General features: G+C 41.1%; 1 protein-coding gene across 1 annotated transcript in view; it reads right to left on the bottom strand.

Moving 5' to 3' along the window:
• The window catches only part of oca2 (oculocutaneous albinism II), a 403,227-nt gene that overhangs the window by 92,376 nt on the left and 283,421 nt on the right, over nucleotides 1–27,430 (bottom strand). Inside the window, exons 21-24 of the mRNA XM_048598233.1 lie at nucleotides 10,744–10,871; nucleotides 7,310–7,369; nucleotides 4,259–4,363; nucleotides 1,056–1,149 (exon numbers count right to left, since the gene is read on the bottom strand). Of these exons, the coding sequence (XP_048454190.1) occupies nucleotides 1,056–1,149; nucleotides 4,259–4,363; nucleotides 7,310–7,369; nucleotides 10,744–10,871 (387 nt within the window). The remainder of the gene's footprint in view (nucleotides 1–1,055; nucleotides 1,150–4,258; nucleotides 4,364–7,309; nucleotides 7,370–10,743; nucleotides 10,872–27,430) is intronic.

Here is a 27,430-nt window from a genome sequence, read left to right as displayed (position 1 = left end):
ATCCCACCCAGACCCACTCTATAACCCTACATTTCCCATGGCCAATCCACCTCGCCTGCACATTCCTGGACATTATGGACAATTTAGCATGGCCAATCCACTTAACCTGCACATCTTTGGACTGTGGGAGGAAACCAGAGCACCCAGAGGAAACCCACGCAGATACAGCGAGAACACGCAAACTCCACAAAGACAGTCACCCAAGAGTGGAATCAAACTCAGGTTATTGATGCAATGAGGCAGCAGTGCTAACCATTGAGCCACCATGCCACCCTACAAGTCAACTGCATTGCTGTGCACCATATATAGGCCAGACACGCTCACAGTGGCAAGTTTTCTTCCTTGATGGATGCAAGTGAACCAATTTTTTGTTTTACAACAATCCAGTTATTTTGGGGTCACCACTATTGATATTGGTTTCTTAATTCCAGATTTATTTAATTTAAATTTTAAAACTGCCAATGTGCAACTTGACCCACAGAAAATTAATCCAAGCTTCTGGATTACTAGTCAAGTTACAGAACGACTGCACTACTGTTAACCAATAATAAGGATGGTAATCTGATGAGGACAGAACTGCCTACTTGCATGTAAATGAAAAGGTAGTCGAGATTCAGTTTCAAAGGGCAATGTTCTTTGGACACCTACAGGGGGAGGCAGCGAGGCAGCAAGAAATTGGTGGGACATTAAAAGACATCATATGCTGATATCAACACTGTGTTCTTCCTCTACACTTTTTTTCTGTAAAGGATTTACTGTTTCATTGGGATGAGCTAAAGAAAAGAAAAAGCCAGCATACAGGGGAGAGAAAAAAAACCCTCATAATTTATATTCTCAAAGACATTTCATCCATGATGAGGTTCCTTTGTAGAAATCATCATCTCCAGCTGTCAGATGTACTGACTATGATGAAGGATTGGGAGGGATTGAAATGTCTATGTGTACCAGGCATTTTCATGAATTCACCCGCAGCAGTTTGATGGAACGGCTTCATTGTCTCTTGTTACTGAAACAGATCACCCTTCAGACTGCTGTAATACAGCCCTGTCACTCACCTCCCAGACAGGCTCCCATCGCCAATGCAAAAATCAAAGGTTTCACCGGTAGGTTTACATCTGTGTCCTGGCTCAGATTTAACAGCACGGGAATCTATTAGAACAGAGGACGACACGTTTGAAACCATTTTTTTATTCCCATTGAATGGCATTCAACTTATTATAATGAAGAATTAATTAAAATTTGCCATTGTCTGTTTTCCAAATGCAGATCAGATTCCACTGTACCAATGTTATAATTGAAATCATTTTTACCAGTAGCAACGGTTTAACAAGCAGCATTTATTGAGAATTTGTGCTTCCTATATTAATAGTGTTTTTGGAAAACGTCACTTTCAGTCTGTTTTCCTCTAGTGGTCCAGTATGATTGCCTGCTTTATAATTGCAACAGTTTCTCTGAAATTACCTCTTCCATGTATGTATTTGTGTATATTTAAAAATGAGTCTTGGTTGAAGGCAGTTTCGTCTGTAATAGAGGAAAGGTACTGCTGCTGCAGACAGGACACAAGAAGAGTTCAAATCATTCACCAGCACAATCCTATTTTTGAGGTGAGGAGCAAAATGCCTGCAAGCGAGCAATGCTCTACATATAGGCCATGGATTCAGCTATCATACAGGTCTTCACTCGATGGGTTGCAAAACAAAATAGATGGAGAAATAATTGGGGGCTTAATTTATCTCAAGTACTTCTTTACAAATTCTGTCAAAAAGAACTTTTACATAACACATAAAGCTGAACCTTATTGAGGACGAGTTAGCAGACAGGAAGGACATTGTAAAAGTGAAAGGAGGTATTTATTACTGAAAGGCCATAATTGAACAAGTGATGCGAGGTAATTTATTAGTGAAAGGAGGTGAATACAGATAACATACTAGAGCAAGGATGTAATGAGAAGTTAATAGTTAGTTAAAAGAGGTTAGGTGCACACTGTATGGAACAAAATCATTTTTTTTTCTAACAAATTGTTTATAATTTCATCACACAATGCAAGTTAGGAAAGCTACAGCACAGCATAGCCATCCAGCTCATCATCTTCCTGCAAGCATTCTGCAAGAGTAAGTAAGCTGTCCACCACACTTGTCTTTCTTTCCATAACCATGCAAATTTTGTTCTTCCAGATATTTGTCCAAATCCTTTTACAGGCCTCAGGGGAAATTGTATAGTTGTAATATCACTGGAATAAAATCCCAAGCTAATATTCTGGAGGCACAGGCTCAAATCTCACAATTTCACATGCTGAATGTGAATTCCATAAAAATGTCTGGAATAACAGGCTGGTCTAACGGCGAATGTGTAACCATTGCCAATGAAGAACGGTCATTGGACCTGAAACATTAACATTGATTTCTCTTTACAGATGCTGCCAGACCTGCTGAGTTTTTTCTGTTTTATGTTTTTGTTTCAAAACACCAGCTGGTTCACTAATGCCCTTAACAGAGTGAAGCTGTCATTCCTTTTGGTCTGGCCTACATGTGCTTCAGACGATACAGCAATATGGCTGTCGTGATTGCAATCAGGTGGATCTCATTGACTATGAGATCATTGATTGGGGTTATTGACCTGGGCCAATCAGGGAACCTGGCTGACCAATATAAACAGGGGATTTAGAATGTCCTCACTTCAGGGTCTGACTCCGAGCTGGCTAGCCACAGTCAGGGTATTGTGTACAAGTAAATAAAGGGTGACTTGGTGATAGGATACAGGCCTCTGTGCACTTATTTCAATGACTGACTCTCAACAGCCTTCTGAGCAATCAGGGATGAACAAACGCTGGCTAGGCCTGAGATGCCTGTGCCCAATAGTCAAATAAAAATAAATTGAATCTGCCTTTATGATACTCTCAGTCAGGGCTTTTCAGATCTCACTGAATAATAGGAAACGTTCTGGTATCATTGGTGGGCAGATCAGCTCTTTTGTCCCAATTAATTTTTTAAAGTATTTCAGTCCGTTCAAATAATTCATAATCCTTGAAAGGGGCAGAAGCAGATTAAAGTCCACTCCATTGCATATGTTCAGATGAGGTCAACTTTGACATGGGAGCTTCCGAAATGTCTACCTTCTTCCTCAACCAAGGATTCCCCAGCACCGTTGTTGACAGGGTCCTCAACTGGGTCCGACCCATCTCCCGCAACTCTGCCCTCACCCCTTCTCTTCCCTCCCAGAACAGCGATAGGGTTCCCCTTATCCTTACCTACCATCCCACCACATCCCATCCACATCCAGAAGATCATCTGACACCATTTCTACCACCTCCAGCGAGATGCTACCACCAGACACATATTCCCCTTCCCTCCCTTGTCCTGCCTTCCGCAGGGACTGTTCCCTCCGAGACACCCTGGTCCACTATGCCTTCACCCCCAACATCCCCCACGGCCCCATGGCACCTTCCTCTGTAACCAGCAAAGCTGCACTTCCCAGAATCCAGTCTACTGCGTTCGTTGCTCACAATGTGGTCTCCTCTACATTGGGGAAACAAAGCCTAGACTGGGTGACCGCTTCACACAACATCTACGTTCTGCTCGCAAAAAAGCTCCTGTTGCCTGCTACTTTAATAAATCACCCTGTTCCCTGGTCAACGTCTGTCTCAGGCCTGCTGCAGTGCTCCAGCAAAGCTCAGTGCAAGCTGGAAGAGCAACACCTCATTTTCTGCTTGGGGACCCTACAGCCCTTTGGACTCAATGTCAAGTTCAATAATTTTAGGGCCTAAACTCTCCCATGTCCCAGCCCCCTACCCCACACACCAGGCCTTGTTACCACATAGCCTGCCATTACACACAACCCTTGTTAGTCACTAACAGTCCCCATTAACAACTATTCACCCTCCCAGCCTAATCATTATCAACTCCTTTATCTATCCAACTGCTCTTCTCTCTCTTGAGGCTCTATCCTATCATTTACTCCCTACCCCATTCCCTTCCCTATTTTCTGCATATAAACCAATGTTTTCCCAGCTACCGTCAGTTCTGATGAAGGGTTACCGGACCCGAAACATTAACTCTGATATTTTTCTTCACTGATGCTGCCAGACCTGCTGAGCTTTTTCCAGCAACTTCTGTTTTCGTTCCAGATTCAAACTTACCTGTAGAGGAAGTAAACTTGGAGAGATAAATATGAATGCCAATTGAATGGATGTTGGCCATGCTGGATGGTTGACTTTGTAACTTGCAAACATGTATTATCTATCACTCTAGAATAGACTTACCATAGTGGCTGTAAACGGAATATTATCTATCAGGGATGAGGCCAGAGAAGAGACCCAAATGACGAGGATTAAAGCGACAGAGAGTCTTTGTTCTTCCGGAACAGACTGTTTGGAGAGAAATTTTTTTAAAAAGGAGGAATATTGGGAGAGAAAAATTACACGACATGATCATACTATGTTTTTGAATGTGAAGGAGCTGATTGGACAGTAGGTGAGGTCGGCACCCAATCAGAGTCACCATGCAGCTACAGGCGGTGAGAACCTGACATCAGCAGCAAATGCAAACAGTGACTATGTTGGGGGTCACTGGGGCTTTGCTGAGGAGAGCTGGCAGCTCATGAACAGGCAAGAAGGAGAAGGAAAGTTCTGAGTGGCAGTGGTTTCCAAGTTAAGTTGCAGTGCTCCATCCAGCAGTTGTTGAACCCTCAAATTCCACAAAGAAACAGATGGAAGCAAATCCTGTGTTGCCCTGTGGTAATTGTGCACCAGACAGCCTTCATCTGCTAAGATATTGGAAGTCCCATTCTATTCTGCTCAGGCCCCTTAACAAGCTCCATAAGGGGCCTGTAATTGGTAGCAAGTAGGATCTCTGCCCCTTTGTATGTTGCAAACTGAGGGACCCCTGTGGTGCAATGGCAAAGTCCCTACCGCTGGGCTGGGACGCCCAGAGTCAAGTCCCACCTGATCCAGAGATGTGCCATGACATCTCTGAAGAGTTTGATTCAGAAAATATCTGTAAATTGCAAACTGTCCTGGAAACAGCAGGTAATTTTGCCAACCTTCAGGCAATGCAATATCTGTTGCTATTTCAATCGGCAATTGAAAATCGTGCCCAATATTTCACACAGATGACTTTTCATCACAACTCAGATGACCTAAGGTCTTTCACCTGATCTGCTAAGAGTTCTCTTTTATTTCAGGTTTCTAGTAGCTACAGAATTTTGCTGTACTCTGGAAAGACTAAGGTGCTGTTGCATTATTGTACTGGAGTCCCAAGTTAGATATGGACTTGAAATGTGTGAGGGTCACATTCAGTTGATAAGAAGATTTTAATTAAAAATAATCCTGTACTATTTGGAACTAAAAAAATGCAATAGTAAACTCAACTAGAAATATAAGTGACAAGCTGTATAATAAGCAAATTTTTCTAGTTCTTGACATATTATGGGATCCTAAAACAATACTAATAAGCCTTTGTTGGAGCATTTCAGTGTTTATTAAATATCAATTGTGTTAAAAATTAAACTTTTAAAAATAAATTTGGCTTTGATGACTTCTTAGCTATTAAAATATGGACAATGCAGGTCAAAATTTCTGTGGAATACAAAGGATCATGGTAGCAGGGTTATAAGTTAGTGCTGCCATTTTAACTACCTACCAGGAAGGACTCAAACCAAGGCCTTGCATTTCTCTCACAGCCAATAGTCTCCCTCTGCCAAACAGATGCTCTCAAAGGCAGAGAGAATGCCAGGGGCTCTCCTTAAATATTTTAATTAGCCTGATCTCAACTGACCACAATTATCTTTCACCAGCCACACAGACTGCTGGCAAGAAATTTCTCCTGTTCTTAATTTGCAAAGAAAATGATGTTTTAAAATGCATGGGACAGGAAATTTAAACATGGAATGTCGTAGCCTTCATGCTATAAATCACACTTCTTGTGACTCAGCCACCCTTGTCCAGGAATTAACTATTGCCCTGAGACCACTTACTGATGTTCAATGTTGCTACCAGGTACACAGAGATCACCAAACCTGTGAAATTGACCTGAAATTAACAAGCAAGTGCAAAAGGAAATTGCACACTTGAATGGTGTTAATTTATGACAGATCTCTAGCATCACTGTTGTAATATGCCATCTGGCTAGCTGCGTTACGTAAGCACTGATGTGTCAAAGATTGGTGCATACTACAAAAGCTAGTCTTCTCCTTCACAAGCAGAATGTCTAGTTCATGGATTACTTGCTCCCATTTCAATTAGACGGATTCTTAGATGGGTAGTAAGTCCACTTCAAGATCTGCAGCCTTTGCCACTTATGGAGCAGGCAGTATTTGACAGGTAAATGGTTTGTTTGGGAGTTTGTGTGCTCCCTCTGATATCTCAACTTCACCCCTGCTCATTTCCAATGAAGCCTCTCGATAGGTGTGGTGACTTCCTGAATGAGCCTTCTCCATTTTGATTGGTCACCTGAGCCAGGATATCTCATGAGTCATGGGCACAGTTGACCACTTGTTGGATATTTTGAGGACATCCCTAAAGCCTTTTGCAATGACCACCTGAAAAGATATATGGCAGCATCATTCAAATATACCTGGAACATGGTGAGACATGCCAGCCCTACTTGTGACAACTCACTTTTAAATTGCTTCGCGCAGGAATGGGGCACCTGTCTGACAATCTGCAAACCATTGGCTGCATGGAAAATAGACCTTCTGCTGTGTTCACCTCGACTTTTCCCAGCAGACAATGGACTGAATGACTTTTTTGACTTTGAGCACTGCCAACATTTTTAAGTACCTCCTCTTAATCTGTTTATTTCTAATCCAATATCTTTGCTAATTTATCCTATACTGCCACTGGCAGCATTCCTGTCTTCAGCAAAGACATATATAATGCTTGATTAGTGACTCCTGCCCCATTAGATGATCACTCTGTCCTCATACACTCCTTATTTAATTTCAGTCTTCTCTGTAATCTTTGTATTTATCCAAATTCTCAATTGAGTTATAAACCTGGCATTTATCTTGGGTCTAGATTTTCTGGTTCATTTTAATTTCCACATCTTTACATCATCCAGGGAGCTTGAATTTTGGATGCCAGTTCAGTCTCTCTTGTGGGCGTAAGGTGCAAAATTGATACCAACTGAGATGCAGCTGGCATAGTTAGCAGGCATCCTCGCATATTTTTGGGATAACTGCTGCTTACTATTGTTACAGGTTCTTCTTCACAAATGGAATCTAAAAGTAACAGTAACCATCAGATAAATCAGCCTTTGGATGGTGAAGGTAAGAAGCAACAAATTATTTCCTCTGTGCTTCTTCCCAAGGTTACCTTTATCAATGTAGCCGTCTGCTCTCCAATGTAGTCAATCAATTGCAGGTTAGCCAGTGCCTAGAAGAGAAATGTTAAACAAGAGAAAAATCAAGTCACATGCAGAGTCACAAGAAGATGAAAAAGGAATATGATAGTTCACTCGGTACACAACAGTTCAGCAAAGATGTAACATACATCTGGAAGATCTGTTCTATTTAATGACATATTTCTGCTGGTACACTAACACAGTTGTATAACACAGTTATCCAATTTAGGAGAGATATCACAGCTTCCTGACTTCTGCTTTAAGATGTCTCCTTCAAAATTATTATCGTTTTTAAAGTTTGATTCTTATTTGGTTTTATAAGCTTCTGGCAGCTTGCAAGGAATTACAGGCTTCCTGGAACAAACACTATTTCAGTTTCAGCTGAAACAATCTATAATAAATACAGTGTTAAAGCAGCTCAGATTTCAGCAATAGCTCTCTTGCTGTGTTATGAGTTGTGAAAGTAGAGACTTAAAACAGTTTAAGCAGAGTTGAAGCCCATTATCTTTCTTTGCCATTCTTTTTACCCCATTCTCTTAACCTATTTTTGTTACATGGACATTATTGTACTTTATTTTTAATGGACCATATTCTAATTTTCTCCAGAACTTTCTTCAAAGAGATGTGAAAATTTCAGTCATAATTTTGTTATGATCCAGCTACCGTTACCACTAGTCAACTCAGATCCCCAAATGACAGAATAAATTACATTTTCTATTTTTTTATCTAATTTAATGTGACAGTCCTTTGTTGAAACATAAGGCTACAATGGTACAGGTTTGATTTTAACAATAGAACAGAATTTTATTACACATAAAAAAAAATCAAATAATGTAAACAGGAGGCAGTTTTGTGCTGGTAATGTCACTGAATGAGTAATCCAGAACCCTAAATTAGTATTCTGGGGCATAGGTTCAATTCCCCGTGATGGTGAAATTTAAATTCATTAAAAACCTGGAATTACAAGCTCACCTCATAGCAACTTTATAACTATTGTCGTAAAAACCTATCTGGTTTACTAGAGTTGTTTAGGTTAGGAAATTTGCCATCCTTACCTGGTCTGGCCTACATGTAACTCCATATCCACAGCAAAATGACTGGCTTTTAACTTCTTCAGAACTGAAAGAATTCATATCAGACTCTCAACATTAGCACTATTTCTCTCCCCACAGATGCTGCCAGACCTGCTGCATTTCTCCAGCAGGTTCAATGCTTGTTTCAGATTCCCAGCATCCGCAGTTTTTCCTTTTATAAATATAGGGAGGTTTGTTAAAAATTTCTACTGCTCTCATTAGATCACAACTAGAATGCTGTGAACAGTTTTGGTCCCCTTACTTAAATTAAATCGGAGGCAATCCAGAGAAGATTGACTAGGTTGAACCCAGACATGGAGGGATTGGTCTTTATGAGGTCGGGTTGAGTAGCTTAAGCCTATACTCATTGGAGTTTAGAAGATGACCATAATGAAACATATAAGATTGTTGAGGTGCTTGAAAAGGTAGTTGCAGAGAGGTTTTCTCCCCATATGGGAGAGTCTAGAACCACACAGCCCAATATCAAAATAAGAGATCGCCAATTTAAGATGGAGATAGAAAGAATTTCTTCTCTCAGAGAGCGGTGAATTCTTTACTGCTCCCATGTCTTAAGGTCCTATTCCCTTACACCATCACTTTACAGTTACTCAAAAATCAGAGAAATTGTCCTTCCCTGTCCAAACTTTGCATTTCGTTAAACGATTTTTTCCTCAGTTCCTATGAATCATTTTCCTTGAACCCTCACACGTCTAAAATTTAATACTTCCTCAGTTTTGAATAACCCAATGTAGAGTTTTAATTAGACAATCCCGGACTGGAAGCTTCACAAACTACACCCTTTCACATATTTCCTTGCTGCTCTAAGCAATCTCCTTTATCTAGGGTCAGGTCTCCTTCAAACATTCCAGTCTCTGGGATTTTCGAAGCTAAAATTAATCCTTGATTATTCTCAACTCAGAAGCAAGCTAATGCCTTTCAATGTCTTCTCTCTTCTTTCATAAATCCCTATCATATAAAGAAATTCTATTAACACACCAAGCGGCTTTCAGTCACCTGCTCTCTGACACATACGTTTAAAATCATGGCTCCAGAAAGACTGACCTAGTTAATTAAATTTTTTAAAAATCCTTTTCAAAAATCAACAAACATCTTTATACCACTAATCTGAAATTCAAACTCTAAAACAAAAGATATTAACATATTACACACCTTTAACATCCTTCGAAATAGCTTCCAACAATTTTGTATGTCAAATGTTAAGCTAACTGGCCTAGAGTTTCCAGATAACTTCTTTTTGAACAAGGCAGTCGCTTTTGCCATCTTGCAGTTGAATGGGACCTTCCCCAAATCAAGGGATTTTGGAAAACTAAGATTATGGGGATTTGGGGGAACGGACATGAGGTCAGGAAGCAATGTGAAAACAAGGGTGAGAACTTTAAAATCAAAATACTGCTTGACTCAAACATATAGAAACCTTTGAAGTTATATGCTTGCCGGAAGTGAATAGGTGATTGTGGTATACCAATAGTGAGTGTATGCTGCCGATATTCTTCTGCTGTGTCCATTATAACAGAAACATAGGACATAAAAGGAAAAGAGTGTAGCCTATGTCAGATGCCATCCACTATACAGACAATATTCCAGCAAGTTCCCAAGTTCTGATTCAGCCCTAATTCTAGGCACTCCAAAGATTCTCCTTTGTTCTCTCGCACCTCTTATCAGATATATGTTCTTCATGAGTCTCATTGCCTTATTCCCTTTCCTGAGCCAGATCTTGCCTAGTTAAAATCCTCTTCTCAAGCAATGCTTGCTGGCATGGTCAGTTCCTCCTATGGCATCAACTTCCAGTCTTATTATTATTCTTCCTCATTAAATATTCTATTTCTCACACTCCATGCAGTTGACAACATCCCTTGCATATATCACCAGCTAGTTCTGTGCTCACTTCTTCCAGTTGTTATGCTGTCCACAGATTTTCCAACACTGCACTCCATCTGCCATAGTTCTGCCTGTTCACTTAGTATTGCCATGTCGCTTTGCAAATATATCTTCCCAAGGTCACATCTTAACTGCTCTTCCTAATTTAAGATAAATACACAAAAATTTAATGGCAGCCGTTGGCAGAGTCAAACAGTCCAAAGTCAAGTTAAGATTCCCCGGTATCATATGACACAGTGCTGGAACTTCTGATCTATCAGGTATCTGGAATAAATTCCAACAATTCGCAACCCATTGAGTGTAGAAATTCCTTCTCACCCCAATCCCAAATGATTGGTCCCTTATCCTAAGATTGTGCTCCTGTGTTCTAGAGCCCAGATACAACTGAGCTCTTAATCTTGCTAAAAACGAGTCTAGTAACAAATATAAAGTACCTCCATGAGGATAAAGAGTGCAGCAAAGAAAAGAAGGGTTGCCCATTCAACTCTGTGCAGTATAATCTCAAAGTCATGGCTGTCAGTCAGCACCAGAAGCCATATTGCACCCAACATTCCAATCCAACCTGTTAAAAATGTACAGCTATGGTTAATATAAGAACAATACTTCAGATAAAATATGTAACATCAATGTAACAGAATAACACATACTCAATCAAAAGTATCTCTAGGAGCTTTATTTGAAATTATTTTCCTCACAGTTTTGGCTATCAAACTGTGTGTGATAAATATGAAACAGCAGCTCATTTTGTGCATCTGAAAGCACTGCCAAAAGCTAATAACTGATGCAAATTAAAACAATTAATGATTTAGGGATTCCAGGTGGTGACTTGGATTTCAGTAGACAGAACCAATTGTGTATTCTTGTTATATTTCAGTGGTAGTTCCATATCACAATTATAGCTGGAAATGTTAAGTAGCATGTCTTGAAAAGACAAATAAAAATGAGGAGAAACAAATAGCCGACATTTATAAAACATTTTAGCAGGCCCTCACAATGGCCCAAAAGACTTCACAATCAACTGATTACTATTCAACCACAATCACTGTTAAAGAGCCAAATGTTGCAGCCAATGTGAACACAGTAAAGCCAAAGAAACAAAGAGAAAGTTGACTTAACAGGAAATCCATTTTATTTTCATGGTGTCGGGCAAGGAATGAATGGGCAACATTCATTTGCAACACAGGTGGGATGGACAAGGTTTTCATAAACTAGAAGCAAAATACTGTGGATGCTGGGGATAAGTGGCCATACTCAGCAGTTCCAACAACATTGGTGACAAGAGAAACTAAGGTACTGTTTGGAGTCTTCTGCAGAACTGGAGCTTTGATTGAACCCCTTGGATGACAAGGCACACTTACCTTGGTCTGAAATGTGTCATTGTAGTCTGCCTGCTGTAAATAGAGTTGAGATTTGAGCATTACATAATTGTTCTGGTCTTTGACTGATCCCAAAGCTCGAGCTAACTGCAAGCACCACTGCTTTTAGAGAACAGCAAGGTGTATACCCTCAAGGGCAGCGCAGTGACTCAGTGGTTAGTACTGCTGCCTCACAGCACCAGGGTCCTGGGTTCAGTTCCACCCTTGGGCAATTGTCTGTGTGGAGTTTGCATGTTCTCTCTGTGTCAGCATGGGTTTCTTCTGGTTTCCTCCCATAATCCAAAGATGTGCAGCTTGGATGGATTGGCCATGCTAAATTGTGCATGGGAGAAACAGGGATGAGGTGGTGGGTCTGGGTGGTATGCTTTTTGGAGAGTCAGTGTGGACTTGATGGGCCAAATGGCCTGCTTCCACACTGTAGGGATTCTATGATAAGTGCGGAGCACCCACAGCTCACACTCCTGAGGTCAGTCAACACAGGGTGCTCACATTTTGTGTCTGAGCAAGAAGAGGTGAAGGATGGAATGAGAACATTAAAATTAAGCCTCCTTTTTCATAAACATACTTTAGTTGTAAAATATCTTGAAGTACATTACAAAACATTTCAAATGGGACATTGGGGAAAATACCATAGAATACCACGTTTCTCAGATGAGAACTTTGCCCTCTTTGGTGCCTCACTCCAATTGCAAAATGTGACATTCACTATAAACATTCAGTTACAAGCAAAGAGGCCAAGTGGTTCTATACGTTACCAGCCCCTCAGTAAATGGGGCTGAATTGTCTTAGACAGTGGACTTTCCCCATGGTGCCTTTGAGGCAGCTACCTCAAGCTTGAGTGCATCCTTCACCATGGATCTTGGAATGTGCCAGTCTGGACCAGTCGGTCGAGGACAACTCTTTGCACATCTAGTTTCCGAGCTCCTTTCGCCAAGTTGATGGTTCGCCAAACACAGTTGACACAAAATTGAGCTGTTGTTGAACTGGGAGTCAATGTAGATCGGTGAGCTAAGGGCTGAATCGGACTTTCTGGGATTTAGGATCGTAGAGGAGTTTTTTTTAAAAAATAAGCTCAAATACATTGAGAGTAGAAGCTGGCACATGATTGACCAGGATAACATCGAAAAATCAAATCTGACAAAGGACACATAAAAGTTCTGCATGTTGGCAGAAATGCAGGATATGCATTTCTTTTAATAAAACAGACAATCTTAGTTTCTCCATGTAATTGAAGAATTTCATCCTCTCTAGCATTCCAGTTAACTTACATCGTTTCCTCTTTCAGGCCTTGACATAAAACCTAAAGTGTTGAGCTGTCAATTGGATGTAGTGCCCCCACAGTGAAATCAAAACAATTTTTATAACTTCCTTACTTCTGTAGGCTGGATGGCTAGTTTGTGATGCCAACAGTGTGAGTTCAATTCCCACACTGGCAGAGGTTACCATGAAGGACTCTCCTTCTCAACCTCTCCCCTCACTTGAGGTGTGCTGACCTTCAGGTTAAACAACCACCAGTCATCTCTCTCTAATGAGAAAGCAGCTCTGTAGTCTGGTAGTACTACAGTGACTTTACCTTTTACTTCTTTTAACTAAGCTAAGGTTCCCATAAGCCTTTTAACAACTTTCCCTACTTTCCAGCCATCTTCAGTCACTTGTATACCTGGTCCCACAAGTGCCTATGTCTCAGAAAATGAGGGGATTTATTTTTCTTTCCTTTAATCATTCACGGGATGAGGGCGTCGCTGGCTAGGCCACCATTTATTGTCCATCTCTAATTGCCCAGAGGGCAGTTCAGAGTCAACCACATTGCTGTGGGTCTGGAGTCACATGTAGGCCAGACCAAGTAATGATAGCAATTTCCTTTCCTAAAGGACATTAGTGAACCAAATGGGTTTTACCGACAATTGACAATGGATTCATGGTCATCAGCAGACTCTTAATTTCAGATTTCTATTGAATTCAAACTCCGCTATGTGCCACAGTGGGATTCAAACCTGGGTCCTCAAAATATTATTTGGGTCTTTGGATTAATAGTCTATCAATAGTACCACCAGGCCATCGTCTTCTCTCAGAGACTGAAGAGTGTTTGGCACTCTTCCTTAAAACGCAGCAGAAACAACGTCCTTGAATATTTTTAAGGCAGTGGTAGTTAATTTTTTGAGAAATAAGGGGATATAAGATTATATGAATAAGCAGCAATGAGAAGTGATCAGATTAGCCATGCATTTATTGATTGGCTCAAGGGCTGAGTAAACTACTCTTGATCCCACCTCTTATGTTCTTATCATGTTGCTTTTTCCTGAATGTGGGTTCTTTAAGAGATTATTTTACCCTTTATTTGTATTTGCTTTCTACCTAATTAGTTTCTGCCAAGATATCATGCTAATGGGATGAACAGACAATCTGCTTCAAGGTCTGTGTAACATTAATCCATCTGTCAGATATAGAATAAGCAGACCAAAAAAAAGACATAAAATGTGCAAAAAAAATCGAACTGGAGAAAGAGTGATGATTAGAAGTGAAAGGTGATTTTTTTTTAAATGTAGGGCTTAAAAGAACATAATTTCTTTGACATTTTACAATTATGCTGTTGCTTCTAGATATATTGAAAATCAGATATTATGGCAATGAACAAGACAAAATTTGGCAGATAGTTGTTTGGCAGTAATTTTATTGAGATAGTCGAATAGCATAAAAAGCTGAAACTTGAAACTTATGCAGTTAACAATGAAAAAAATAAGAAAAGTCACAGGTTCCAAAGTTTGCAGGAAAGCCAACTTCTTCAGCAGTATGACACAGTACTAACATTCTGTGTGGGCATTGCTGAAGTATCCTGGCTGGCACAGTGAGCTCTCTTCAGCCTTGCAAAGGTCTCTGTCCATTCCCCCATGTTCATTATTCACCCCGACATGCCCAGCTGCTGTGCTGTATGGGTTGCTCTCAGCACAGCCAAACCACTTACAACCATTCACACTTCCTGTTAGCAGCCTGTCAGCATTTATTGCTCTCCCAGATATTCTCAGCAATACCTTTGTCTGTTTCTCCTCTTCCTTCTCTCACTGGGCACTGTCTCCACCTATTCCACTTACTCCTTCCACAACACCCACAACACCCACAACACCCACAACACAATACAGGGGGAGGCGATGGTCTCGTGGTATTATCGCTGGACTGTTGACCCAGATAACATTCTGGGGACCCAGGTTTAAATCCTGCCACAGCAGATGGTGAAATTTGAATTCAATAAAATATCTGAAATTAAGGGTCTAATGATAACCATGAAACCAGTGTCAACTGTTGGGGAAAAACCCGTGTGGTTCACTAATGTCCTTTAGGGAAGGAGACTGCCATCCTTACCTGGTCTGGCTGACATGTGACTCCAGACCCACAGCAATGTGGTTGACTCTGAACTGCCCTCTGGGCAATTAGGAATGGGCAATAAATGCTGCCTGGCCAGCAACACCCTCCTCCTGTGAATGAATAAAGGAAATCCACCCCCCTCAGCACCACTGACATCAGCATTAACACCACCAGTTCCCAGCTGCTTTCAGTTCTGATAAAGAGTCACTAGACTTGAAAGATTAATCCCATTTTTCTCTCCATAGATGCTGCCAGACCGGCCGAGTTTCTCCAGCACTTTCTGTTTTTCCCAAGAACTTGGTCAACAGCAAAAAATGGCAAGGTGATACTTCGTGACCATCTTCAGAACTTATGGTTGAGGCTTGTGAACACAATTAAATCTGAGAGCATTGAAAGCTCAAATGAGACACAAGGTGCTGTTTACTACAATCAGTTGTAAGGAAACCATTAACCAAATTTTAGTGGCATGCTTTCCAAGACCACAAATGACTTTGCAAAGAAAAAAGGAGGCAGCTAACTGTTGCAAGCTGACTGTTAACAGATAAGGGCAATCAAGATTCTCCAGATCGTGGAATATGTGTCTGTCAGGCCCGCTGCTACGACTCAAAGCTAAAGAAAATAGACTGAAACTGTGTTCAATCATACTTAGAGTCATCCAGCATGGAAACAGACCCTTTGGTCCAATTCATTCATGCTGACCAAGTTTCCCAAACTAAGTTAGTCCTATTTGCCCGTGCTTGGCCCCTATCTCTCTAAATCTTTCCTATTCACATACCTGTCCAAATGTCATTTAAATGTTGTAACTGTACATGCATCTATCATTTCCTCTGGCAGTTCATTCCACATACGAACCAGCCTCTGTGTGAAAAAGTTGCCCCTTAGGACCTTTTTAAATCTTTCTCCTCACACCTTAAATTTATGGCCTCTACTTTTGAACTCCCCAACCCTCAGGAGAAGACGTTTCCTGTTCTCCTTATGTATGCCCCCGCCCCATGATTTTATAAACCTCTACAAGATCACTCCACAACCTTCTATGCTCCAGTGAAAGAAGTCCCAACTTGTCCAGCATCTCCTTATAACTCAGGCCATCCAGTCCTGGTAACGTCCTTTTAAGTCTTGATTTAAGATAGAAGGATGGTTGTGGTTGGTCAAGCTCAGTCATCTCAGATCCGGGACATCTCTGCAGGAGTTCCTCAGGGTGGTATCCTAGGCCCAGCCACCTTCAGCTGCTTCATCAATGGCCTTCCCTCCATCATAAGGTCAGAAGTGGGGATATTCACTCATGATTGCACAATGTTCAGCCCCATTTACAACTCCTCAGATATTGAAGAAGTTCATTTTCAAATGCAACAAGATCTGGACAATATCCAGGCTTGGGCTGACAAGTGGCAAGTAACGATTGTGCCACACAAATGCCAGGCTACAATCATCAGCAATAACAGACAATCTAACCACCACCCTTTGACATTCAGTGGTGTTATCATCACTGAATCCACCACTTTCAACATTCTGGGGGTTATCATTGACCAGAAACTCAACTGGATTTGCCATATAAATACAGTGGCTACAAGAGCTGGACAGAAGCTGGGAATACTGCGGAGAGTAACCCACCTCCTGACTCTCCAAAGCCTGTCCACCATCCACAAGGTGCAAGTCATCAGTCTGATGGAATACTCCCCACCTGCCTGGATGGGTTCAGGTATGACAGCAATCAAAAAGCATGCCACAATCCAGGAAAAAGCAGCCCACTTGATTGGCGCCCCATCCACAAGCATCCACTTCCTCCACCACCAATGCTCAGTAGCAGCAGTGTTTACCATCTACAAGATGCACTGCAGAAATTCACTGGAGATCCGTCAACAGCATCTTCCAAACCCACGACCACTTCCAACCAGAAGAACCACCTTCAAGTTCCCCTCCTAGCGACTCACCATCCTGACTTGGAAATAGCTCACCACTCCTTCACTGTCACTGGGTCATAATCCTGGAATTCTGTCCCTAAGCACATTATGGGTCAACCTACAGCCTATAGGCTGCAATGGTTCAAGAAAGCAGCTCACCACCACCTTCTCAAGGGCAAATAGGGATGGGCAATAAATGTTGACCCAGCCAGCGATACCCATGCCCCAAAAGTGAATAAAAAAAAACACTTTTGCGTGGCCCTCCTGATTAATATTTCCATTGACCGTTAAGCTCTTTACAGGTCATTCTGCTATGCATGTGTTTTCTCCCCATTATCTTTGTTCTATTCCTTTTAAATTCTGCTCATCTGCAATTTTCTTTTCAATGTCTGATGGTTATATACCTGAACTATTCGCTTCTATTCAGATAAACAAAAGAACTAGGAGCAGGGGTAGGCAATTTAGCCCCTTGAGCCTGCTCCATCATTTAATTTTATCATGGCTGATCTCGTCTCAGCCTCAGCTCCATTTTATCCATAAGCCTTCGACCCATTACTAATTCAAGATCTGTTTATTTCCTCCTTAAATTTATTCAGTGTCCCATTCTCAGGGTAGTGAATTCCACAGATTTACAAGCATTTGAGAGAAGTAATTCCTCTTCATCTTGATTTTAAATCTGCCCCTTAACCTAAAACTGTGATCTCTTGTTCTTGATTGTCCCACAAGGGGAAACACCTGCTTTATGTCTACTTTATTAATCCATTTGAGCATCTATATACCTGAATTACATTTCCTCCCATCCTTCGAAACTCGAGCATGCATTAGTCTAAACTGCTCAATCTATCCTCATAAAATAAGCATTTCATCTCTGGAATTAATCTAGTGAACTTTCTCAGAGCTGCCTCCAAATGCAATTACATCCAGCCTCAAGAAAGAAGACCAAATTGCACACAGTTATGCAGTATAAAACTTAAGTACTGCAGATATTGAAAATCGGAAATAAAAACAGAAAGTGCTGGAGAAACTTGACAGCATTATTGGAAAGTGAAACAGATTTAATGTGAAGTTCAAAATGACTTACTGAACTTGAAACATTGAAACTTCTTCACTTCCATTCAAATGTTGCCAGGCCCGCATTTTGTGTCTTTTATCTTGCCACTTCTAGTGTATTTCATTTCTCTCTGCCTAATTTGTAATTATTGAACAATCCCTTCAGTCACCCAATTGAATTCTCATTCAGTTATAATTAATAAATGGGGAGCTACAACTCTACATTCCCATTGGGTTTCAATTGCATAACTTCACCAATGGTAAGTGTAATGCAAATGCCAAAAGCAAATGCATATAATTGTGGCATCTCAGGCACAGATTTATCCTGGAAGATTTCTGGCATTGAGGTGTCAGTGGGGACAAACATTAAAATTAACACTTTTTAATATTAGACACCAATGCATAATTACTGGGTTCAAAACACACAGATCAAACATCCAATGGGTAATTTTGGCATTTTAACGCAATGTTCTGGAGTGATGCCAGTAGTTATGCAAATATGGAATGAAAGTTCTACCATGCTGAGCTCTTAAATAAATTCAGAAGGTGGCACTTACAAATCTAGTTACATACAATAAAATCTTTTAACTTAATGTAGCAACAAGTGTGCTCTTGAGGATACCTATACAGTTTGGGCTAGACTTAATGAAATGGTCCATGGAGTAGAGAATGTGATGAAAGAGAAAATCCTTCAGAAACTTGCTAGATTGTCACCCAAAATTTAACGTTAATAGAATTACAACTCGGCATCCTCAGAAGTAGGTACTGATCCCAGCACGTTCTTTTCTAAAAAAAAACCCTCCAAAAATAAAGAAGAATACCAGCATTTTTATGAATGAATCGGGTAGTGACCTTGGACCAGGCTGGCAGGGTCTGATGCCATGATCTCCTCCAGTTATCCTGCTTACAGGCCACTGACCACAAAACAGGGCATTGATTTTCCCTTGTGTGCCATGTCCAGGACAAATGCCTTGAACATTGCTGGGCAGCTCCAGACTGCCAGCGCTTGAGCAGGTGCTCAAAAGGCCTTTAAAAGATGGAGTCAGGGATCCTTGGATCTCCTGACAGTGGCGAGTACATTTGTCTACAGCAGGTGGGCGAATCAGATGAGGGGTTTCCACAGTAGCATGGTACCTCATCAGCAAAGTGAGTTTGGAACGATAGTACAAGTAAACCTGCTAGGCCTCACAGACAGCAATCCTCTGTGAAACTCAACAAAAAACAACTTAGCTGATTTCCAGCAAAATGATCTTCTACTTTCACCTTAAAGGGCAGACAGTGCCTCAATTTTGCATTTCATCTGAGAAATGGTGCCCCTGAGCCTTCAGCATTCTGTTCACGATGAGCCAACAACCTGTGGACTCATCGGCGAGAGACCTAAAATACTTATTTATATTTTTTAAAAAATGCACATTGATCAGGGAAGAAATACAGGGACAAAATAACAACTTAAGACAACAGAGAAAGGGGTTGAGGCCAAAACATTGGATGTTTTTGGGAAGGAGCCAGATATAGTTCTTAGGGCTAAAGAGATCAAAGGGTATGGGAGAAAGCAGAAACGGGATACTGAGTTGGATGATCCACCATGATTGTATTGAATGGTACAGCAAATTGGATGGGCTGAATGGCCTATTCCTACTTCCATTTTCTATGTTTCTTAGAACCAAGAAGCAGTCATTGAAGCCATAAAATACGATCCTATGTACTTCAATCCTAAACTACTTCTAATTTGTCTATGCTGCTGAGGGAAATGTATGAGAAATGACTCCCTCACCAGAATAGACTTGAATGAAATATGCAACACAATTTCAGCAAGTACCCGCAAATCCCAGTTGGACAATTTAGATCAGAGTCCTCCACTGGTGATACTTCCATTGCAGCAACAGTGAAATCATTGTGTTCAAGTCATTCACGATCACCTTAATCCCATAACGTCAAGACACTTATTCTGCTTCTTGTTTAAACCAAAGTTTTGGTGATTTAAATGATTGCACCTAATCTAATTTCATAGCCTCTTGAGTAGTAGAATTGTAGAGGTAGGGTTAATTCCAACTTTGAAGACAATGATACTGATTTGATTATTTCCTACCTTTGAAGCTCCTAACAATGGAGTAAAATTCCTAATACATCTATCCAATCAGTGCTACAGTAATTGGCTTTCACAGAACAGTAACACCTCTGAAATATTCACTGAGAACATGTGGCTCTGAATATTAATTCAACTCTTCACACTCCTTTTGCAAGAGGATTTTGCTGCTCTGACAGGTTTTCCCTTTGCACGTAAGTTTTGGTTGACTTCTAGCAATTAAAAAAAAGAGCATGTTTCAAAAATGCTGAGTACTTTCGTATTTTCAATTCCTTTGTGAATTAAGTCTTAAAAGTACAAGTCTAAATGGTTGCAACAGAGCAGGCAGCTGCATAAAAGATCCAAGACAGAATTATTAAGTGTGATTCTTTTTATAGTGCAGTTCATGTTCCTTTGAAGTTGAGAAGATAGGCGAACGACCACAGTGCATTGAATTGAGTCTAAAAAGACAGCAAAATAAAGTTGAATCAATCTGTAATGAACGTGCAATTTGCTTGCATTTTAATTTTCTGTTAACCTGCTGCTTATAGGAGGGATTTGCCAAATCCAGCTGGATTTATTCCTTAAGGTATCATCACAAGATCTGCCTCCAAATGTTCCACACTCCCCTCCCCTCCCCCACGCCAAGCATTGCTCATCAAACACATAGTCAGACTCAGCGCTCTGGGCCAGGAGCCCCAGGTTCAAATTCCACCGACTCCAGAGATGTATCATAATACATCTGAACAGGTTGATTAAAAATAGCTGAACACAGATTCACAATGCACCAACCTGCTAAATCAGAAAGCAAACAGACTCTCTATTATACAATTGGATGAATTTCGACTGCCAAACAAACAGCTTTCTTGCCCCCATATTCATGTTAATTTTGGAAGTAATAAATGCTTTAAAATAAAACATTAAAGATACAATATGGGTGGACCTCAATGCCCTTGTCCCCATTTGATGGAAGCCCGGGGTTGGGGTGCTTGAGGGGGAAGAGGGGCCTCCATGGAATGAGCTGGGAGGATGCTGGGTGGTGATCAAGCCTCCCCAGAGGTGCTGCCATCCTCTGATTGGTCAGCAGCTCTTGGCTGTTGAGACTTCCGCCTATGGGGTCCTTGTGGAAGGCTGTCTGGCTAAATGCCTGCTGTGTGTCACTTAATGTAACAGGCCCTCCAGGAGAGAGGTAATTTGGGGCTCTGACCAGCATTCCAGTCAGTGGAGAACACTGTCTCCATTAAGTAGTGTTTAATGGTTTAATGTCCCAGCAATTTTTTCTCTAGTCTCACCCGTAGCTGTGGCCTGAACATAGATCTTCACTTGCAGGGTACTCCAAGGCAATTCTTGGTGGGGTAACAGCTTTATTTTCAGGTAAAAGGATGATAAAAAGAATGGGTTTCTTCATTTTAAGGTTCTGATGGGAATGGGTTAAAACTGGGAGGTAGTGTGATTACTTTGATGCAGTGAGGATGATGGGAAATGGATAGAGGTGTTGGACAAAACGCGATAGAAATTAAATTGAAAATTTATATTTATATTAAACAATGCTCTCTCTCTCTCTGGAAAAGAAACATCAGTCACGCACTTGAATGAGTTTGTAATCTCTGCCACCCTTTTTGATGATAAACCTCTCTCTGATATTGACAGTTCTGGTTACCATGGCAGCAGTGACTTGCCTTTGGAAAGACTGGATGCCCCAAATCACTGAGTTTATGAGACCTGCTTATTTATAATTATTCCAAAGCCAACAAGGCTACAGCAGCAAAATCTTCTGCTATCAACTTAAAGTGAGACTGCCTGACTTTGTTCCAATTGTCCGCTACGAAACGGAATTCTAGCAGCTCTTGTGACACAGTGGTAGTGTCCAAACCTCGGAATCAGGAAGCCAAGGTTCAAATCCCACCCTCTCCAGAGGGTGTGTCATAACATTTCCGCACAGGTTGATTGAAGAGTATCTATGAATGGTAGAGGATTTTAAGAGCAGTGAAAGGGAATTCTATGAAACTAAAATCCTTCGTTTTGGTGGGGGTCAAAATGTCAAAATATCTGAAAAGGAAAACCCTTCTGGGAATCATGCCCTTTTAAAAGGCTAACCCACTCCAACCCTGCAACTCCACTCACACTGAGTGCTCTCATACCTCTGGGGGTGTCCTGCATCTTATTTACATATGGTCTCCTGTCAGCCAGAGGTTCTATAGACTTAAACTTTCCGGTTTTCATCCTGTAATGTCAAAAGATGCTTGAAAGAGAGACTTTTTTCTCACCTAGAGTTGAAATTATTATCCTTTGTGAACATCCTTGATTATATTTCATTACAGTACAGCAATAACACTGCAGAAAGAAACCAGGTACTGATTTACTTTTTAATATCTAACACACAAGGTCAAATAATTGTATCATGACTTGACATTACTAGATAACATTCTGCACAGAGAATTATAGGAAAAATAAGTGACTCTTCCTGATTACTGCAAGACTGTCACATAGACTGTTTGTCTCCTACCTATTCTCAATAATAGGGAAATAAAAAGAGATGTCAAAAACAGGGCAAAAAAATAATTTACTACAAGACAATGCAGTACAGTACAGAACTGTATACATAGCCTGGGCTTTGTATAAACATAGCATTTTTCTTCTCCACTTTATGTATCGGCCTTCCAATTATAAAGGTGAATTTCCACGAAACAAGTGCTTACTGTCGCCATTGATTATAATGATCCAGTGTGAAGTAACTTAAAGCTGCCTCAGTTTAGTGTTTAATGCATTAGCTCACAAGAAAACCCATTTCTAACTGAACATTGAACTGGCTATCTTATTGAAGGGTGTCTTCACAGAGGACAAGTGATGTAAATAGCAAATTACAAAAGAAAAAGTTACACCAATGCATTTTAGGTCAAAACACATGGGGTTTCTCCAATTTTCCTACCATTCACAACATCAGCAAAACACCCAAACAAAAGGTGTAAATGACATTTTTGTATAGTCAAGGGGTCTCCTCTGTTGAAGTTATGGACAGTTGAGAGATGCCAGGCATCCCGCTGAAGCAGAATAATGATTTAGTGAGAACTTAACCTATATTGTAGCTGATCTGGCAGTGTGTTCGATGCTTATACTACAGACCAATCTACTGCAGTCACATCCTTGACCCATGATTAACAGGGTCACCTTATAAAGTCAGTTTGTGCTTTGAAACATGATCTGTCTGAGTCTGGAATGCCCTGAAAAGGATAGTGAATTTCCATAAGTAATTTTAACAGATATGTGAAGATGAACAACCTACAACATTACAGATGAAAAGTAGGATGTGAGATTAAAGACAACCACCCTTTCAAAGAGTCAACATCAGCACAAAGGGCCATGTAGCCTCCTGTGTTGCAGTACATTACAATGAATGCTTCTATCAAAATCGACCAGAGAATTTATCTTGGCCTCTTTGTTGGAGTTAAATATGCGTAGCTTTTATAGACTGCATTTAGTTGCAGAGAGAGCAGGCAGCACACTGTACCGCCATAAATTTCTTTTTTCATTTACTCATTTACAGGATGAGGGGATTGCTTTTAGGCACCATTTATTGCCCATCCCTAATTGCCTAGAGGACAATTGAAAGTCAACCACATTGCTGTGGGTCTGGAATCACATGTAGGCCAGACCAGGAAGGACGGCATTTTCCTTCCCTAAAGGACATTAGTGAACCAGATGGGTTTTTCCTGGCAATTGACAACGGATACATGGTTATCACTAGATTCTTAATTCCAGATATTTATTGAATTCAAATTCCACCATCTGCCATGGTGGGATTCAAACCCAGAGCGTTATCTTGGTCTTCGGATTAACAGTCTATCAATAATACCATTAGGCCATTGCCTCCTCCTAACTGTACTTAAGTTGACCAAACTGCAAGGAAGAAGTTTGAGAAGTGCTCCTTCGAAGGCTCCGTAAGACTGCCTAGCCATTAGCTAATTCACAAGGACCATCAGAATCTAAGGCTCAATCTTCAATCTCCACTCAGTTTGGTAAACTGATCTATTCCACTCCAATATGGGCCCAAGTTAGTGGTAGCGGGTAGTATAAATAGTCTGAGCACCACTGGGCTTGGGGATTTGCAATGGAGGTGAGAAGCATCATTATGTCCACCTGCTAAGCCTATCTATGAAGACTTCAGGTAAGAAACATTGAAACGTAGAAAATAGGAGAAGGAGTATATAATTTGGCCCTTTCATCCTGTTCCATCACGTCATGGTTGATCATCCAAATCAGTACTCGGATTCCACTTTCTCCCCATACCCTTTTGATCCCTTTAGGCTCAAGAACTCTTCTTGAAAACGCTCAACGTTATGGCCTCAAGTGCTTTCTGTAGCAGAGAATTCCATAGGCTCACTGCTCTCTGGGTGAAATTTCTCCTCATCTCAATCCGAAATGGCCTACTCTGCATCCTTAGACTGTGACACCTGCTTCTGGACACTCCAGTCATCAGGAACATCCTTCCTGCATTTTACCTCTCTAGTTCTGTTAGGATTTTATAGATTTCTATGAGATCCTCTCCTTGTTCTTCTCAACCAGTGAATATAGTCCTAACTGATTCAGTCTTTCTTCACACATCAATAATACCATCCCAGGAATCCGCCAGGTAAACCTTTGTTGCACTCCATCCATAGCCAGAACATCCTTCCTCAGGTAAGGAGACCAAAACTGCACATTATACTCCAGGTGCGGTCTCACCAAGGTCCTGTACAATTGCAGGCATACATCACTGCTCCTGTACTTGAATCCTCTCATGAGGGTCAACATACCACTTGCCTTCTTCACCATCAACTGCACCATCTGGATGCTTACTTCCAGCGCTTGACATACAAGGGCACCCAGGTCTTGTTGCACCACTTCCTTTCCCAATCTCTAACCATTCAAGCAATTATTTGCCTTCCAGTTTTTGCTACCCAAAGTGGATAATCTCACATTTATCCACATTCTGCTTCATCTGCTATGCATTCACCCATTCACTCAACTTGTCCAAATTGCACTAAAGCAATATCTCTATATCCTCTTCACAGCTTACCCTCCCACCCAGCTTTGTGCCATCTGCAAACTTGGAGATATATGTTTAGTTCCTTCATTTAAATCATTAATATATATTGTAGATAGCCAGGTTCCAAGCATTGATCCCTGCTGTACCCTGTTTATTCCTACTCTGTTTCTTGTTTACCACCAGTTCTCTATCCATGTCAGTATACTATCCCCAACCCCATGCACTTTAATTTTACATACTAATTTCTTATGTGAGACCTTATTGAAAGCCTTCAGAAAGTCCAAGATCCTGTAAAGTGCAGCAGTGAGCATCCATTCACCCCAACTCCTCAAAATCTGCTGACAGTGAGAGACTTGAATGAGGAATTTGGAGGTGAGAGATGGATATGGAACCGTATGGAGCAGTGCTGCAACACATTGAAATCAGTGGCTAGGAAAGTATTTTTGCTGTAACTGAACTGGATCTCCTGCCTATCCTTCTATTGTGAACCCAGTATAAATCAAATGAGCAAGGAACACTTTTGATCAACTGTAATGAAAAGAAATGAATCAAAACTTAGAAGGAAGCTGAATGACTTAAATTAACACTCATCAATAACACACCCTGCATTAATATGGTGCATGGGAGTGAGGATAGTGCACTGACATGGATAAAGAACTGGTTGGCAGACAGGAAACAAAGAGTAGAGATTAACGTGTCTTTGTTTGGGTGGTAGGTAGTGACTAGTGGGATACCGCAGGGATCAGATCCCACTGTTCACAGAAAGCCTCAAGCATTTTTTCTAACCAGTGAACCCCATGCTCCCTCTCCAGGGACATCTAGGTGCATACATAACCATGTAAGAGAGTCAGGCCAAATGACCTCTTGAACACCCATTGTCTGGACTTTTTAATGGCAATTTATCCTATAGAATCTTTCCTCTCCCCTATCAGTTTCTATTTTTAGCTTGCATTATTGTATGCCAGCCAAATATTGCAGTTACCATTTCATGAATATCACAGAAGCTATCTGAGCCATTTGCTCCACATTGCATGTGAATTATTGTTAAACAAATACAATTTATTACAAGTCACTCAGTGTCAAAAGGATATTACATTATTTTAGAAAAAAAAGTATTTCTAAATCAATAACAATCAGAATGACTGATAAGGATGGTAGTTATTGCAAAGTAAAATTACTTTATCAAATGTCAATGCCACAATACTTTACGGTATCTTTCGTGCAACAATATGAGAGCAATTTGATCAGTGGAGCATAATATCATTGCTTTATTGTAAATCCTAATAAATCCTAGAAAAGGAATGATCTCAGGGGCTGAAGCAATGCCTTCCTCAGTTTGAAAATAATTAGGTTCCTAAGTATTGAAAGTAAAGCAACAAAATCCAGGGACCACTTTGCAGAACACCTACGCTCGGTTCGCAATAAACAACTGCACCTCCCAGTCACAAACCATTTCAACTCCCCCTCCCATTCCTCAGACGACATGTCCATCCTGGGCCTCCTGCAGTGCCACAACGATGCCACCCGAAGGTTGCAGGAACAGCAACTCATATTCCGCTTGGGAACCCTGCAGCCCAATGGTATCAATGTGGATTTCACAAGCTTCAAAATCTCCCCTCCCCCTACCGCATCCCAAAACCAGTCCAGCTCGTCCCCGCCTCCCTAACCTGTTCTTCCTCCCACCTCAAGCCGCACCTCCATCTCCTACCTACTAATCTCATCCCGCCCCCTTGACCTGTCCGTCCTCCCTGGACTGACCTATCCCCTTCCTAACTCCCCACCTACACTCACCTTTACTGGCCCCATCCCCGCCTCTTCGACCTGTTTGTTTCCTCTCCACCTATCCTCTCCTCTATCCATCTTCTATCCGCCTCCCACTCTCTCCCTATTTATTTCAGAACCCCCTTCCCCTCCCCCATTTCTGATGAAGGGTCTAGGCCCGAAACTTCAGCCTTTCTGCTCCTATGATGCTGCTTGGCCTGCTGTGTTCATCCAGCTCTGCACCTTGTTGTCTCGGATTCTCCAGCATCTGCAGTTCCTACTATCCCCAACAAAATCTCTCATCTGTTTTTACACTCAAGGTACTTAGGCAGTTTCCGATTCATTTGTTGGTAAAGCTACTGTTCATGTCATGGACAGTATGTACTTTCTTACTGCCTGTAATTATTACATTTGGTATGGGAGGAGGTATGTGTTTTCTAATTAAATATCAGCATCAAGCTTTTGAGAGTTTAAGAATATAGGAGGTTATTTATTTTTACATATTTGCCCCAAATGAATGAATGATAAAATATTCAGTCACATGCCAGCACGCGCGTCCACACACGTACACACACACACACA

The sequence above is a fragment of the Rhincodon typus genome, chromosome 6 (genome assembly GCF_021869965.1).
Source record: "Rhincodon typus isolate 14 chromosome 6, sRhiTyp1.1, whole genome shotgun sequence".
In the NCBI taxonomy this organism is placed as follows: domain Eukaryota; kingdom Metazoa; phylum Chordata; class Chondrichthyes; order Orectolobiformes; family Rhincodontidae; genus Rhincodon; species Rhincodon typus.
The sequence above is the reverse complement of the archived record's forward strand: the minus strand, read 5'-3'. Positions and strand labels throughout refer to the sequence as shown.